Source organism: Pleurodeles waltl, chromosome 6 (genome assembly GCF_031143425.1).
Source record: "Pleurodeles waltl isolate 20211129_DDA chromosome 6, aPleWal1.hap1.20221129, whole genome shotgun sequence".
NCBI classification, from domain to species: domain Eukaryota; kingdom Metazoa; phylum Chordata; class Amphibia; order Caudata; family Salamandridae; genus Pleurodeles; species Pleurodeles waltl.
In genome coordinates, this window is record NC_090445.1 from 1,196,942,341 (window position 1) to 1,196,961,058 (window position 18,718).

At 40.5% G+C, this 18,718-nt stretch overlaps 1 protein-coding gene across 32 annotated transcripts in view; it reads left to right on the plus strand.

Moving 5' to 3' along the window:
* Positions 1-18,718, plus strand: part of SORBS1 (sorbin and SH3 domain containing 1) — a 794,498-nt gene that overhangs the window by 687,207 nt on the left and 88,573 nt on the right. For all 32 annotated transcript variants that reach the window (XM_069240476.1, XM_069240479.1, XM_069240480.1 and 29 more), the window contains 2 exons: positions 13,557-13,671; positions 13,758-13,883. In XM_069240476.1, coding sequence (XP_069096577.1) covers positions 13,557-13,671; positions 13,758-13,883 — 241 coding nt within the window. The remainder of the gene's footprint in view (positions 1-13,556; positions 13,672-13,757; positions 13,884-18,718) is intronic.

The following is an 18,718-nucleotide window of genomic DNA, read 5'->3' on the forward strand; positions in this document are numbered from 1 at the left end:
GGGTACCTTTGACTTGAAGGCAAGATAAGGATGATCAATAAAGAGGGATGCAGTGTTGTGGGCTTGTGGAGAATATCACACATCCAATTATGACTGTTGTCTTTGGTTAGTGAGAAAGAGCTGGATCGACATCAGTGAACGTGCGGAAATGCCTGCCCATTTTTCTTACCTTCCCAGCAGTATTGACATATTGTATGCAGACGTCCGATCTGTAATGAGTAAGAGCAAGGTTTTCTTGTCCTCATGCCTGGACAGTAAAAAGCTCAAAGCTTTTGCCGCCTGGATAATGTGTTCTGATGGGCAAGCTGCTGACCTTGGAACGTGGGTACCTGCCTTCAAACTGCTACTTGACTGAAAATCTTTCGATTCTGGACCAATCCTTAATCTCTCCGTGCCTAAAGCTATGCACAATACAATTGTAAATGCGTGAAATGTGATACAATTTCAGGATTTAAATGTACACAATGTTGACATCACTTCTTAACACACCATGTAATGTACAGTGCCCAATGCTAGGTTTGTGATATATAATACCAATACATACATATGCACACTAGCAACCGTGGCATGTGCTTGCAACACCAGTCAGTCGTAAGCAACCAAACGTAAAGGGTTAGATTAATCACTCGTCTAGAAACTCTTAGGCGAGAGCATCATGTCTAATGACTCCTGGTCTCTAATCCACTGAAGTATTGAGAAAAGTAATCTTGAGTCATGCAATATCATTGCCGGGCTAGAACGTTTGTATTTAAAGGTTCATGGAATAATTTAACCAGTCAGCAATACGACAGCTACCGCATGTTGCTTACTTTATAATGCACGATTTTTAAACCTTTTGTGGTTCGCGTATTCGCGCTGTTTAAATGCATCAAATTGAGCAATTCTGATCTTTACCTGAGTAACATAATTTCTGTGCTTGAGCTTCCTCTAGTGCTACGTTGACCCTTCTTGAGAAATAGCTGCACCTCCAGCTGGTAGACAGTACTTTCATATTTGCATATTATTAGTGTTGTGAGTCATAAATATAAATAGAATAATCAAATATTTTGCCAAGAATCACAAAAGATAAAAGCAACTTTACCACCATTCAGAAGCAGAAGTCTTGCATGGATGTGCCTCTGGTAAGGAGATTGAGCCAATATTTAACTGATAAACGACAATAATTTTAAACTATACCAGTGCTGCATTTGTGCAGCACTGATAAAGTTTATTGCACAGGTTGGTAGGGTAGGTGTGCACATCGTGCCTATGCCCCTGCCTGCAATCTGATGGGATGGAATATAGTGATATTGTAATTGTTCTGGTCAGAAGAAACACAGTGTAAGATATTTTTCAAGGTATGTCTTTCACAGAATTAGATCATCATGAACATTATCTCATACCACTTGTCTCATAGCTCACATGAAAGTATTTTTCTTTGTGCATCATTTGAAGTCAGATTAAGCTGTAAGAACAATGTTCCCACATAAGTGCCATAGTCACCTGCAGGTGGAGTCAAAATACGTAAGGCTTGTATTTCTAATATTCCTTATAAAAAGTGGAAGGAGACATCAACTGCTGTTCTGCCTGCCTGATTTCTCCTCACCCCTCTTCCATACTTTCCACCCTGATTAAGTACCTGCTCACACTTGACTGAAAAGAAATGTCAAAGGGGATCATCACCTTCTTTCAAGCTGTCCTAGTTTCTCCCCTCCAGGCTAACATGTTCTTGTTATTGTTTTGTTAGATGGTACCTCCTTGTTTAATAAATCTATGAATAGGCTGTTCTTTCATAAAAATGAATAGCTGTAGTAGCTTATGAATCACAAAAAGAGTGCATTTCCTTCCTAGTAGTATAGTAGTAGGGAGTCTGATAGTATTGAAGCCTTCTACTTTATCTCAGGTCTACTTAATCCATTCTACAGGGCACAGGCTAGTTATTGCACTTGACGGATAAGTATACACACATTTAACCAGATTGCCATTGAAGCCTGTAATTTCTAATTTTAACAGTATGATTTCAAAATGTTTAAGCAATCTTTACATGATGCACTAAATAAAATAATGTTGTCTATATAGGCAGAGGTGAAGGCATTATAAATGTAGCAGGAGTCTGATTCTAGCCAAAAGCCAGAACCTTGAAGTGGAATAAACCCTGTAAGGTAGAAAAAGTAGTTTTATGGAGGACTAGCACTAATTTTTACGTAGTTATTATGGATCCGAAGTCTGTAGCCTACCCTCAGACACATTCTCCTGCTCATTTCTTTTGATCTACAAATCTTTGCTGATCCACAATATGTAGACACCTTCCTAGATGCCACTTCTGACATCACCATAAATTACAAAAATACTGCATCCTGGAAGACCTGAACAACTGATCAACCATCTGAACCTTTTCAACTAAGATTCCTCATGATGAACCTAGAGGCTAAAACCTTTTCCCAACCCTTCTTATGAAACAGATATTCATCTGCACACACCTTGGGCATACTCTTCTCTCCCTTTGGACACATCACAGTAAGAGGAACGATTGTTAACGATGCCACTTAATAAGCTGGAGTGCCTTTGGGTAGGGCTTCTGTACCCTCTCTAACAGGAATAAACAATGATTTCGCTTGTTAAATTGTTTTAATAGCTTTACCTGTAGTTTTTATTATTGCATTTTTTTAAAAACTGAGTGCTTGGGGAACACAAAGATTTTTTAATGAGGGTTCCAAGGGGGCAGGGATCATGGAGAGTCTTTGTTGTCTATTAAGACCATAGAGTCGCAGTGAGGTTAGTGCTATAGTGGTCGCCCACCCGCTCCTTCTTATGACGGCGGAGCAACAGCTGTACATCGGCCATGCGCAGCAGCTGCACCAATGGCTAGCCCGTCTGCACCCTCCCGCGCCCAAATGGGACCAGGGGCCAGGAACCCTGTCCAAATTACACCCGGTCATGTAAGATATACAGACGAGAAACTGTTAGCACTTGAACCGCTGTGTAGGGAATTGTTATACCCAACTATCGATCTGCATAGTTTAAATACATGGGGTCATTGTTGTTCCAACTGTATTTTTAAGCTAAACCCATCGCCACCACCAAAGCCCCACGAATTATCAAGGAATATCGGAGGATGGGAGTAATTAACAGTAGATCACTCCCCAAAGATAAGATAGAAATCAGATCTCTGTTAGAAGAAGAACGACTGGACGTCCTTTTCGACACTGAAACCTGACTTAAAGAAAATACTGATCCTGATATTGTGATGGCCCTTCCACCGGGCTACTACATTTGTAGGCTTAACCGCATAGGTAAAATAGGCGTTAGGCTTGCCATTATTTTAAGAGACGAATAGAGGTGTCTAATATCCTCGTTATGAATCCCTGCCTGCAAAAATTTTCAGTTTGACATTTCGCTTTCCCCCACGCTTACATTCTCTGGAATATTAATCTATAGACCCCCCCAGGCCCTACTACCACTTTCACAGAAGCTCTACCTGAGATATTAGCTGGTCTAGCAGTGAGGAAAAGTCACATTACCGTTCTAGGTGATTTTAATATACACTTAGACGAGGCTGACAATTCGGCCTCTAAGAGATTACTATTTGGCCTGGAGGGCATCCAACTTATTCAAAAAGTAGGTGCCCCTACACAAGAGAAAGGGCATATTTAGACACCATTTTAGAAATGATTTGAAGCTTCAAGTAAAAGAGCCTGTCCCCCTACCATGGTCAGACCGTTAGCTAATTCCATTTCAGCTAGAGAAACCTTTTACAAGATCCACACATAACTCTGTCTCATGCTCTGCCCATCCTTTGTCCAAGCTCTCCTGCTTGGACTGGATGAATGCTTCAATGGCGTCAAGACCAGTGTTAAATGAGAATGTAGACGTAGCCTACAGTCAATGGGAACAGTGGATTGTGCAATCAGTAGATGAGTGTATTGCTATAACAAGAACAGGAACAAGCTTAATACTATAAGAGCCCTTCGTTTAATAGCCACCTTGCCTCAAGCGCTCCACGACACCGGACCAGCCTACCTAAACAACAGACTCAGCTTCTACACCCCCACCCGTCAGCTCCGCTCCACTAACCTCGCCCTCGCCATCGTCCCCCGCATCCGAAGAAAGACCTCCGGCGGCAGATCCTTCTCATACCTCTCCGCCAAAACCTGGAACACCCTCCCCACCAACCTGCGACAGACTCAAGACCTACTCACCTTCAGAAGACTCCTCAAGACCTGGCTCTTCGACCAGTAACACCAGCTCTCCCCCCCACCCCAACCCCAGCGCCTTGAAACCCTCACGGGTACGTAACGCGCTTTATAAATTCAATGATTGATTGATTGCCTCACTGAGGAAGCATAGGAAGAAACTGGAAAGGAAATGGAGGAAAGACTACGATCCTAAGTTAAAGAACAAATACAAACAGGCTATTATTATCATGATGAAATTAAAAAAGCCCAAGCCTTGTTCTTTTAGGAAACGATCAACCAGGCATCAAAGTCTTCAAAGGCACTGTTTAGGATTGTTAAATCACTTCTGGTTGCTGAACAGGGCAACATTCTTCCATCATCATCTCCAACCCGGTGTAATGAATTAGCCGCCTTCTTTCTAAAGAAAGTCATGGATATTTATGAATCATGGTGGCCAGTGCAGCTGATAGATCGGAAAGAGTATTCCCCCTCCATCCCACCCTCTGTTGTTTTATCACACTTTCCAGGGGTAAATGATGAGACTACCCAAGCACTGTTGAGCAAAGTTAAATCTGCATCGCCCGTAGATCCAGCTCCACTGAATATGTTATCCAAGGGCCTACAAGTGCTATTTAATTCCATAGTCACTATGATTAATTTGTCATTTAAGACTGGGTCAGTCCCAAATAGTGGAAACATGCAGTGGTTAGACTTCTGCTGAAGAAGGCTTACCTTGACCCCACTATAACAGGTAACTATCGACCCATTTCCCTGTTACCAGGGATAGGGAAACTGCTAGAAAAGCAGGTGAACCATACACTGTCTCACTTTCTAGAAGAGAACCACCTGTTACACCCTACTCAAATGGTTTTTTTGTGCACAACACAGCACGGAATCAACACTCCTAGTAGTGACAGAGGAGCTCAAAAACCTACTTGATCAAGGAGGCACTGTGGCTATCTGTTTTTTTTTTAGACTTAAGTGCAGCGTTTGATACTGTAAATTGTACAATCCTGATAGAAAGACTTAGAGAACTGAGGATTCGATCCTTGGAATGGCTGTCCTCTTTTGTGGGAGATAAGACCTTCCAAATAATGGAATACACTTGTTTCTCAGATATCATGCCCTCCAAGTGCGGGGTTCCACAGGGCTTCTCACTGAGTCCTACCATGTTTAATACCTACATGCGTTCGCTAGCCAACATCGTACAAGATTGTGGGCTATCCCTAGTCTCATATGCGGATGATACTCAGTTAATTGTTTCCCTTGAAAACATTTCCAATTCGGGAAGCCATCTCCTAGTGCCCTGTCTGGGTGAGAAGACAAAGTTAATGATCATGGGAAATAATCTTTCCCTCCGGCCTGCAATTAACTGGTCCAGCTGTATGGGTCCTCCCCCCACTACCAATCTCCATAAAGAGTCTGGGTACGTGGCTAGATCAAACCCTAGGAATGGAGACCCAAGTGAAAAAACTTGCACAACTTGCTTTGGTCTACTCAGAACATTCTGGAAGATACTGGATCTCATCCCAGAAAACTCAAGAAGAATGGTGATTTAATTTCTTGTGGTCTCTTGATTGGATTACAGGAGCTTGCTGTTCTTAGGCTCCCCAAAATCGGTTATAAAGAAATTACAGGTAATCCAGAACACAACAGCTAGACTACTTCTCAAAATACCTAGTGGTGAATCAGTGAAAGAGGCCTTGAGGAATCTCCAATGTTTGCCTGTCAATGCAGGAATCAACTTTAAAGCGCTTTGCCTTGCACAAAAATCCATTCATAACAAGGGACCAGCTAAGATCAGAAAACTTCTTGCTTCGTACGTCCCTTCTAGATCCCTAAGATCATCCCACAAATTTCTACCAAGAATCCCAAAAATCAGAAGGGCAAGGTGGGGTGGCAGATATTTTTCCTACTTGGTCCCCAAACTTTGGAACACTATGCTACATCAGTTAAGTCATTTGAAGGAGGAAACTGTCTTTAGGATAAAGCTTAAAGCTTGCTATTGCCCCAGTAATATCTATGGTCTTGGTCACTTCCCTACGGTCACTTGCACTCACCTAGCGCTGGGAAACCCATGGGCAGCCATGAGCTCTATAAATGCTATAATATAAGATAACATAGCAAATGCCTTGAAAATTTTCATTTTTGCTCAAATTCAATTGATCACAATAACTTTCGATCGAATTAGGAAGTAACTTCAATCCCACAATCATTTGCTCCCACGGTTCTTAACCTATAGCAATGTGGCATTGTCCATCAATACCAGCGTGACTTCAATCCAACTGACCTATACCAGTGGGGCACAAAATGGCATCACACTCATTTCTTTCCCTTTATTTTCTAATGCAACACTTACACACTTCTAATGCAAACTGTTGCTAGCAAAAACCAACAACCTGTATGTGTACTACAGGTAGGAACTCTAGCACTTCAAAGCTGTACAAGCGTACACATCTCCAACTGTACCTTTCACAATCACACAACGAGTGAATCTTTACCAGCAATTCTCACTCTGGTTGATTCAGACCCGCCACTGTGCACTCAGGATTCACTAAATACCAACCAATAACTCACATTCACTCAAGGAAAACTATTGGTAATGACATCTCATGACAAATACCTTACTGCAAACAATAAATTAACCAAGTGTCTTCTACTCTTGTGCGTTATCCCGGGATCTTAGGCCACTACGAACCCGTCAACAACAACAACCGGGGACATTTTTTAACAAAAAGGGACACAATCACTTTGAGTACGACAACATTGGCCAAAGACTTCACAACATCACACTTCACTGCAATTTTCAAAGCCAAAGCATTGCAAGTGCAAAACTCTATTTATACTCACAGGTCTTTCACTTGTAGGCATGATGCTGGAACTTCATCAATCTTCGGAACAAAGCATGGGACGAAATGCAGGGTGGGCAGTATCTGAATTGGACAATAGCATGGATCAGTTCCAACTCTACACTATTCAAAATGTGTCTCTCCTCTTGTGTGGCAGGAAACCATTAGTCTGCTACCTGATCTACTGCAACATTTTCAGCCTTTGTGGTAAAAAATGCTCACAGAGGTTCAGCAGGCCTTTTTGACCCAGCAGTAAAATGTGGTAGAACCATCAAACAAATTTACAATTACCATTCAAAAAATTCAGACTGTATGACCCATTTGGCCATTCAAGGTAAACTCCAATCAGAAATAAGGTTAAAATATTTATTACAAGCTCAACATCAAAGTCACATAAATTATTCTTAGCACAAGGTTATAAACATACATTATCATCGGCGGTTGCCCAAGGCAACAAAAGAAGTTTAGTTGAACTAACATTTGCAAAACTAAACATTCGAGAAGAACAATACACAATATTAAAAGGAATATCAGAAATACAGTATTGCTCAGGATTAGCAATCATCAGTAAATGCAGTTAACAAAGTTACAAATTTAGGCTGGGCAGCAGAAAACCCTACAACTAACCAAATCGGGGAAATGCATAACTGGGGCAGAACACATGGGGCAAAATACAAAAAGGGCAAAAATAATTTGGAAGCAGCTAATCTTGGACTGCAGGTTGCTAACTGAAATAAAATAGGCAAAATATAGATAAAAAAGGATAGCGTCAGCATATCAGAAGCTCGGCCAATAGCCTTATGAAAGGAAAATAGAAGGATTACTAAGTCTAAAAAGGCATCTCAAAGGATAAAGTAGAGAGGGAGATACCTCTCCTAGGGATACAACATTAAGCAAAGCTTCTGGAGATCAGCAAGACGTCTTCAAGCATCAGGATAGCATCTGGATAGCATCTGGGGACTGCAAGGATTTGTCAGGGACTGCTCAAAATTTAATTGTCCATCAATATTTAAGAATTCCCAAAGCATTCTTATTCGTCAAAGATATCAGTTCATTTAAGGGGTGCCATCCAATGGAAACTGATTATATTACTCCAAATTGAAACAGTTCAGTTCCTTCCCAGGTCTGTCATGGGGATATGTTCCATCTGTGAGGCTCCTTGCAAGTTTGAAACAATTGTACGCTATGTCAGTCCATATTTACACACTGTTCTTCCGTAAAGGACAATATGATGCATTCTCCCTTTGCTTAAATAATTGAGCTATTACCAAAAAACTAGTCTTCTCATGGGGACGTAACCTACAAGAAAGTTCATGTAAGATTTTGGACCGTGGCAATGTGGCGCTGGCAGAGATCCTAATCCGCCAGGGGCTGCCCTGCGGATTAGGGCTTCGTTCTCCACCAGCCTTTTCATGGTGGAAACACCGCTATGAAAAGGCTGGTGGACAACAGTCGCAGGGGGGGGCCCTGCCTAGGGACTTGGCATGGGTAGTGCAGAGGCCCCCTGCCCAGCACCGTCGCAATATTAACTGTTTGCAAGGGTGCTGGTGCATACTGCTGGCTACAGCATTGCTACTAACTCGATTACGAGCTGGTGTTGGTGCATACTGCTGGCTACAGCATTGCTAGTAACTCGATTACGAGCCGGAGGCAAGGTTGGCGGTTTAAACTCAGGTTTCCACCTGTTGATCTAGCGGGAAACTTGTAACGACTATAGCAGTGCAATTGCCACATAGGCAGCGGCCACCCTGTCGGGAGTTTGGAAGACAGGCTTTTCCATCCGCCAACTCAAAATGAGGCCCAAAGTCTGCAGGCCTCACTTATGCTAAGGCAAGAAATCATAAAAATAGCATTCAATTAGTACACTTTAATAAAACACATATAACATGCAAACTTGTGAAATGAACATGAATAATTCTTCAATAATGTAAGTAATACTATTTATTTTAATGCTCAAACTTCAACACATTTCACTAAATATAAGGGACCTGCATTTCTCTCATTTTTGCGCGCATTTTTAATTAGTCATTAGAAATTCAATATCGTTTTAATATATCCTGTTAATATAGAGTCTAAATTACATTTTAAAAACACTTTTGTTCTAATAACATTCATTTAAATTCAAATACCAACTAAGTCGAACTCTGAATTATAACAAGGCACGTTCTTAAGCGTGTCAGTGCAACTTTCTACATTCAAACTATTAGTGGTCTGAATGAAGTATCAGATTTTTGTCACATTCTGAGGACTTCTGTGACACGAGGGACACTACTAAATTTCAAGCTCCATCATACACCACATCATTTCAGAAACAAAACTCCTGGAACACCTCAGGAGCAAGATGCCCCACTGCCAGTCTACTCATAACAAGCCTATGCCCATTGCCAGATCTCAAACCCTAGACCTTCCATTCACTCTCTGACTCCTGCCAAACCTTCATTGACATTGTGCTGTTAGTGATTTCCATCTCACCAGCAAGAACCATAAACAGGTGTCTAGAATTAGACCCCTGACTCTCGATCTCCAAATTCTCTTATGTCAAACCGCTCTTAAAGAAGAAGTTCGATCTAGCAAAACTATCCAACGATCTCCAGTGGATTTTTCCTATAAAGACTAACTGTATGAGGTTTCTTCAAATATGTTCCCGACTTTCTAAAAGTATATATGTTGTGCTGCTATGTTGCTGAAACTTTGAGAACCAAAATTCACATACAATGAAGAAGAGCATGGAAATTACTTTGCAAACGCAAAAAATAATTTGATAGATAATGGCCAAATAAATATCAAATTCAAATAATCTTTCTCACCAGTCAATTTGCCACTAAGACATATCATCTTGAAAAGTAGATTGGTGGATGCTGAGATTTTTAATTTCCTGTAATGTCATTCTTGCCAAAGCTCTAAAGGGGTTCACAAAAAGTATCATTATTTTCATTGGTGGGAAAGTACGAAAATGCTGATTACATTGGGTTTATTACTGGCCATGGCTGGCCCTGGTAGAGCAAGTAGTAGTTAGGACCAGATGTTTAATAGGCAGTAAGAAAATCTGTCTACGGGCAGCAGTGCCAAGAAGGCTCCACTCCTCTTATGCCTCACTTCCAAACGTATAACATATTCCTTTATTGTGGGTGATATAATGAGGAAACAGTAACATCTTTCAACAGGGACTACAAGTCCCACAACCCTTGCCACCCTGAAGATGAGGAGGAGGAGACTAAAAGCACTACAAGCACACACCACATACCGATGTGCCCGGTTGAAGACCAGGCCGAGAGCAAGCCCATCTGTGCGCATCGGAGCCCAGATGAGGTTGTGTAGGGCTACCCCTCTTGGTTTTCCAAAGTTGGTCCTTCAATCACCATATCACAGGTAAGCAAGTTTACTCCATACATTTTGTATTCTGTTGTACATCATGGGGAAAAGAAAAGTTACTGCATCCAAAGGATGCCATCTTCTTTACCACTCGGAGTCTTCTCCCTCTACTAATTATTTGTCTTTATTAATGGGTGCGACAACTACTAGAATTGATGCAGCCCAAAGGGTGACCCAGGACTTATCCCGCAAGTCACTGCTCAGAAAAGACCAAACCTAGAGGGACCCCCAGATTTAGTACTCTTTTGCCCAAGCGGCAGTGAAAGCCAATCAACTTGGGGTAAATCTTTGTGTTGTTGCTTCTCCCTTGTCTGAAGGCATCGAGGATACTGAGGGTGAGGCATCTACCCCAAACTCAGCTCCCTCAAAAAGAAAAGGGAAAGACCATGCTGTTCTTCTTTATCACCAGACGAGATCTTTGCAGACAATAGAACAAACTGTTTTAAACATACCCAAACTCAGCATGAATTCTCTCAGCTCTTCTCCCCCCAAATAATATGCCATCAGCAAGGTCAGTGGCTTTAAGTGCTCCAAATGTAGACCGGCATCCATTGCCCGTGGTAGCCAATGCACATAGTACGAGTGACAAGAAGCCGGCAATTCCTCTCAATGTCCTCTAGCTTGCACATCTTATACTATTATTCTTGAGGATGTGCTTACTTTGGCTCTGGGTAAAAGTGAAGATTGAATAGATCTAAAATATATAGCCACACACTGGCTTAGGGTGAATGCCAGATGGAATGGGAACCTTATAAATGAAGTACTTGAAGTCAGAATATTTGACTGGGTTGGAGGTGCACCACACAAACCTGGGAGGACTGCATAGTGATAAATTAAAAAGATTCTAGGTGATAGATCAAATTTTAACTAATCCAACTAGCCGATTCACTCTTCAAAGAAGCATTCAAGCACACCCTAAACCGTGCCTTACTAACTTATCTTTGCTTTCAGGCACATCAGATAGACTTATCACGGAGAGAGATAACTGTATACGACTTAATATTGACACTGCAAATCACTTTGCTCTCCTCAGTACTTCAAAGGAGATTGATTGACTCTGCTCTGCAGAACCGTTGGCCTCTTGAATTTCTAGAGATGTGGTGCAGGGTTAAACTTCAAGGGAGCTAAGTGTAATCACGGAGGATGTACGTTCGACCATTGCAGCAGGGTCCCATCAGAATAGGCCTGAAGGGCCTCATTATAGGGAACTCATCCTACTAACATAGAACATTGCGGGTGTTTGCTTAAATTTCGGAAATGTGGACTGCTTGTCTTTTGTGTCCAATTTTGTTTGTTGTATTTCAGGAAACTTGGTTGAACCCAAGCTTTACTTTTGATGGGTATAGTGCCTTTATTTTCTGGCGAGCACTTCAACATCAGGCAGGGCAAAGCTGGGGGGCTGGCAGTTTTTGTTAAATTGTTGCTTCTCCAGAACCAAGGTGACACTACATTCCAGCACTTTATGGTTTCAAATATTATCATAGACAATTGAAGGGTTTTATTATAAATTTTTATAATAATGCCTTTGGTTCTAAGTCCACAGAGGTGGGAAACGCCTTTTTTTCTAAGTACATTTACTTCCTTTATGTTTGATTTGGATCTAAACGTAAATTTAACTAAATCTTACATTATGATTAGCGGTCCAAAACACGCAAAATAGATGAAGCACAGGATATGAGTCTACCCTTTGGGTAAGGTTGTTTTTTAAACTATTTTGTAATTCCCTTTGAGTCTGTGCTTAACTAGGGCCATTTAATGAAGGTGAGGTGTATGCAGTTTCGAAAAGGCTATTGAAGCTGTGATCCGTTTTTCTTCACATCTATGGCATAAACTTGTGAAAGAAATAATCCATATGTATTGCAGTAAGTGCATGCCAGTTGGCCTTTACAGCGTCGGCGTTTGGGGTTGTAATAACCCTCCTTTCCTTCAGAGGCATGAAAATAACTTTATACGCAGGTTTCTGTCAGTCCCGCAGGGGAATGCTGTAACTGGAATGGGTCCCATCAAGGATATTGTTGAAATGGAACCGCCCATGCTGTAGTGTGAGATATGATGAACCCTTGAAGCTATTTGTTCTAGATTAATAATGAAGATTGTTTGGCTCTGGAAAACAGTGCTGAAATTACTTGGCTTCGTTATGTTAATCAAGCGTTTTTAAGGCTTGGTTTTCCTCAGTATTTTAAAAAACCTGATACCATAGATGGAATATCTAAACAGTAGTTATTATTTGTTTCTCCAAATTACTGTCATAGACAACATATGTTTTGGGATTTACTGAATCACACTGTCTGCTTCGTTCAGCGTCTGTTAACCACACAAGAGTCAGAACCACACCTAGTGGCTATTGATAACTTCCAGTTCAGGTTTTATCTAACAAGGTTTCACTTCAGCACTGTGCACTTTCATGTGGCTTTCCCACTCCAAGGCTCATGGTTTTCCAGTCTGCCTGCTTGTCTGTGCGATAATTTGTCTCAACAGTCTACTTGTCATTTTATGCTGTTTTGCATATTATATAGATGTATGTGAAGGCAATATCTTGTTCATTTACTACAAACTTAGTGTGAGATTGTGTTACTATATTTGCGGAAGCTAGGTTCATCTGACATCTGGTGTGGTCAATTAATTAAATTGTATTACTCGAGCTTACTAGTTAGGAAGAGATATGAAGAGCTATAATGCCATAACCTCTGTATTTTACTTCTTCTTTTGACCAGACTTTTTAATTTCATTTTTAATTTAATGTATTAGATATGTCAATTTTTAAAGTTTTATTTATTGTGTCGTCAAACTCTTGTATGACTTTTACGCCAAATAAAGTTTTATGAATTGAATTGAGTCAGCCACCTAGTCAAGAGAAGATATTAATATGAAACAAGAATTTCAAAATGTTAAGGGGGGCCAAGTATGATATTTTCTAATGTTTCATTACAGTGGTTACTGTCCCAGTGAACAGCACAACAAAGTTACTAGTTATAGCAATTATTGCCATTAAGAGTTTTTTGTGGTAAGCTTTGCTTCCGTAATTACTTAATCAATGAGACTGTACTCTGCGTGTTGTTTATTTTGCTATTCTTAAGTGTTATAGGTCACAACGAGTGGATTAAATTGCAACTTCAGTGCTGTGCCAAAGTGACTGCAAATAACACATCATACCTAGCTTTCTTTGGGATTATTTCTGCAGGGAACTTCCACTTCAGAAAGGGGATGTTGTTTACATCTATAAACAGATTGATCAGAACTGGTTTGAAGGAGAGCATCATGGACGAGTGGGAATCTTTCCGAAATCATATATAGAGGTAAAGCAATTGTTTTCATATTTAGGGAGATGACGATATGTTACTGAGTTTTCATATTATACTCAAACATATTCCTTTCTATTCAGCTACTTCCACCAACAGAAAAAGCCCAACCCAAGAAACCATTACCTATGCAGGTACTGGAGTATGGAGACGCTATTGCGAGATTTAACTTCAATGGTGATACCCAAGTTGAAATGTCCTTCAGAAAGGTAATAATTTTGTTTCACGTTTCTTATCCCATGTAATGTGTTTACCATTGTTTTAAAACTTAGGAGTTTAAAAACTGTAATATTGATTGACATAATCGAATTGATAGATATAAAACTCCAAAAATATATACTACTACCAAGGCAACAATCCTTACTCAGAGAGCCACCACTCCACCTCTCCCCACATCAGAAAAGAGCTTCAGGATGTCAGTGTGGTTTTGATTTTCAACTTCACTAACATAGGTGACACTATGGTCCTCAGTATGCTGGTGTGGGGTTGGTACAGTAAATAGCCATAATGGAATAAATGTTAGAAAAATCTATGGGCCTGATTATGACTTCAGCGGAGGGGATTACTTTGCCCCAAATGTAACGGATATCCCGCCCGCGGTATTACAAGTTCCATAGGATATAATGGACTCGTAATTCGGCGGGCGGTTTTTCCGCCATATTTGGGAGGGAGTAATCCCCTCCGCTGAAGTCGTAATCAGGCCCTATGCTTCTTAACTTATTTGAGAATAGCCCCCATAAGAAAAACCATGCAGATAAAAGCCTTCACCCAATGAATGTTGTATGCCTGCTGACTTCAGGCACACCCAATCATCGCAAAAAATGAAACAGACTGCGCATGAGTTCTAATAACAACTGATTTGATTTACTCTTTCTGTGTTCCTTGGTCATCTGAATTTCTACAAGACAACAGAAATCAAAATTGAAACTGCAAACTTTGAACCATCGTGTAGGCAGGTTTTCATACATCATATGACGTAGATTACTCGCACTAGGGGAATTATAAGTATTCAGAGTTATCATAGCAAATGGAGTTCAAACAAATAGACATAGATGCAGTAGTTTGGAAACGGGTATGAAGCAATTATAAGCACCTTTTAATGTTTTCAAATAACTATAGAAATAAATAGATAACCACACTTGTATCACAGTTTATTCTTTGAGTATCGCATTTACATTTCATTAACTACATCCAGAAGAGGAATAGTAAGCTCTTTTAAGAAAATTAAAGATCTCTAGCCTTTGCATTGAATACTTTCACTGTTGTTAACAGGACAGTACTGAGACAAATGAGACCAGTCAGATTGGTAAGGTTAAGAAGAGCATAAGAACTGAGCGAGGCTAATAGGAATCTGATAAAGTGTTAAGGTGAAATAATGTTGATGTGATTAAAATGGATCTCGGAATGCTACATGTCATTGATGAAAGGAGAGCTGCATGGTTGTGTGTCACCAGGTTATCAGCAAATCAGCAACAGAGGTACTTTTTAATTTTTTTTATTTGGAGATACAGTAAAAACAGTAACCATCCATTTTAACACGTATCTGAATTAAATATATTGCAGAAGTTTCCATAATGTAATTATTAATGTACATACAAAAATCATCCATGACATAGCTGACACATATAAAGTGAGAACGTGCGAGAATGGTATTCTAATAGACAAACAAATAATCCCAAGGTTTAAAATGTTTTTGACTTCAGTAGCATTTATTACATATAAAGGTTTGTGTTATCCTACTCCGCACAATGTTTATTTAAACCAGCCTGGGAAAGAAGTGGTGAATTCGGTCTTCCACTTCTGTAGTAATATCACTGCGCTAACAAACACTGAAATATAAAATCAGTTTTTGGAATCCCAGAGATGCCCCCTTCATTGGAAAATAAGCTAACATAGGTGTAATGGTTTTTAGGAGAATTTGAATCTGAAGTTGACTTTCAAGATACTCAAATGTCAAGTAGCGGCACTTATGCAGTATGAAGCATCGCCTTATTATATAGGACCACTTTGCTACTTTTGTGGATGCATGGCTATAACGGGATAGAAGAGCATTTTGGAATAATCTTATTCAAGAACTGTGGAGTACAATAAATCAATCATTTCGAACAGAGTTGCATTTTTTTTAAAAATGGCACTTCTTACAGCAAAAACATTTTGTTCCAATTTTCTGAAGATGAGACACCGTCTTCCTGTTTCTCCCATTTACTAGAACGTTTTAGAAATATGTACGAAGGGTTAATATTCGCCAAATATTTTTTCCAATTGCCTGCATTCCTTGATACCGTTGTTTCAATTAGATGAGTAACCAGTTCCTTATTACAATGAATCAAACTCTGAAAAAATGTTTTGAATGCAAGATATTTAACAGTGTATTACCATTGTAAGTGCATTTTACACCATTATTATTGCTGTCTCGATCTCTGTCCAGGTTTTTCACTTATCACAAATAAAAAAATCAGATACTTTTTAAAAAGTATTTACTCTCCTTTTTTTAAAAAAAATATTTTTTTATTTGGAAAGGAAAAAGAAATAGTTACAATCATACATCACTTTGCCCAAGACATAAGAATTCAAGAGATAATTACATAGCCCGATTGGCCTAAAGGGAGAGAGTTTCATTATTATGGGTTGGGGAAAGCCTTGGGTTGATTAGACATTAATAGGCCAGGATCCAATCCTGGAATTGTCCCCATATTACCTTCCCTTTATTCCTAGCCCATCTCCCCTTACGTTCATACAATGCCATTTCCAGATGATATACAGACAGTAATTTGCCCAACCACTGCTGCCATGAAGGTGGTCGTGAGTTCAACCATGCAGAAGAGATACATATTCCGTAAACCGCCATGGCAAGAAAGATAAATGTTCTATGGCATCCCCTTATTTCCTCGGCGACCCCTAGGACCATGATCTCGGGGGTAAGGTCCAGATCGTATCCCAATACCCCTTCTAGGACAAGTTGAATGCCATCTCTCAGAGCCATCAATTCCCCACAAGTGGTAAACATATGTACAATATCTGTTGCGTAAATCCCACATCTCAGGCAGTTTGTTCCTAGTGAGCCCCCCGACTTGGCGAGATGACCTGGTGTATGATACAAGTCAAACATGGCCTTATAATGTTGTGCTTGCAGCAAAGAGGAGAGCAAGATAGTATGTCCCAGTTCTAATGAATTAAAGAAGTTAGTGCTCCCATCAGCCAGCTTGTCCTTCCACCTCTCACTGTACTTCTCCAGGTCGTCAGGTTGTTCTGCCGTCAATAATGATTAGGTTGCCTTAATTGTTATATTGGATTTTCCCAAAATGTCATTAAGCAGTAGGTTACTTCTAAATCCCTGTGCCCCCCCTCCTGTTTTTTTTTTACCCAAGAAGTCTCGTATCTGTAGGTAAAAGTTCCTTCTCTCTAAACCATACTGCTCTTGAAGATTCCTAAACGCCTTAACCCCAAAATCGTCAAAAAAGTCCCCTAGCCTTTCTATTCCTGAAGAAGCCGATTTTACCATATAATTATCCTTAAATATTTCGGGAAGCGATGGGTTATTCTTTATTATAGTATAATAATTAAATCTACCAAGCACGTTCTTTTTCCGCCATGATCGCCAGCATTTATAAGCCGCCTTTAGTACCTTATATCGAGCTTTCTTGTAGTATCCAGGTTCGTGGAATATTAGCAAACAACCATTGGCTGCTGCTCCTACCAGCAGCTCGTAGATGTTAAGACAGTCCTCTACCTCAGTCCCTCCTGTCTTAACCCCCCATAGTGGACACATATACTGAAAAGCTGCTGCCATTTGGTATAATTTCATGTTTGGTAAGGACCACCTCCCCCCCTTTCCCGCGGTAGAGATATAAATTTACTCGCTCTTCTGCACTTGCCATATGCCCAGATAAATCTCATGACCAGCCGGTCCATCTCAGCAAACCGAAGATTTGTAAAACTCAGTGGTACAGCGCGAAAAATATACAACAGTTTAGGGAGGAGAATCATTTTAACCATATTGCACCTCCCCATTATAGTCATATGTAAATTATTCTACCTGCACATATCATTTTTGGCTTTCTCAAGTATTGGGTCTAGGTTCAGATTGATAATCTCTCCTACTCTTGGTGTAATATCGATACCCAGATACACTGCATGATCGACCCTCCGATTATCCTGGGTGTTCGTATATTGATTAATCAGTAATTGCGTTTTTGTTCTATTTAGCAGGTATCCAAGGAACATTCCAAATGTTCTCGTCACCTCTTCAACTTCTTTCAGTGCCAGATCTGGACTGGGAGTTATAATGGCTATGTTATTTGCGTATGCTAAGACTTTTGTATCCCATCCATGCCTACACACCGGTGGGATCCTGCTGTTCCCTTCCAGCTGTCTGAGCAGGGGATCTATATATAGAGCAAACAGCAGCAGAGAGCATGGACATCCCTGCCTGGTGCCTCGTCCTACCTGGATACCCTCGGATTGCCCCCCCCATTAGCTGTATTTTCACTCCCGGTGACCTATATATAGCCCTTACCGCTAGAATGAATTTCTTCCCGAGACCATAATGCTCCATTACCTGCCACAGATATTTCCAATTTACCCGATCAAATGCCTTCTCTGCATCTAATAATACGACTGCCATGGGCTCCTCTGCTGCTTCTGTAGCATCGAAGAGCGTGATGACTCTTCGAATATGATTGGTAGTATCTCTGCCCGGAACAAACCCATGTTGTCTAGATGTTACCAGTTTCTTAATCACCGAGGATAATGGAGCGGCAAGTATTTTTGAGTATATTTTAACATCGCTATTGATTAAAGTAATCGGCCGATACGAAGCCGGACTCTGTGGGGCCTTCCCTTTCTTCAAGAAAACTGCTATGTGGGCCATTTCCCATGATGGCGGGGTTTCCCCACCATTCTGTACCTGAATAAATAGCTCCATCATCAAAGGGAGCAACAGTACTTTAAAAGTTTTATAAAACTCTAGAGGGATCGCGTCAGGGCCCGAGGCTTTCTCAGTGGCGAGTTCACTCTGTGCCTTGTCTAGTTCTAGGATGCCTAT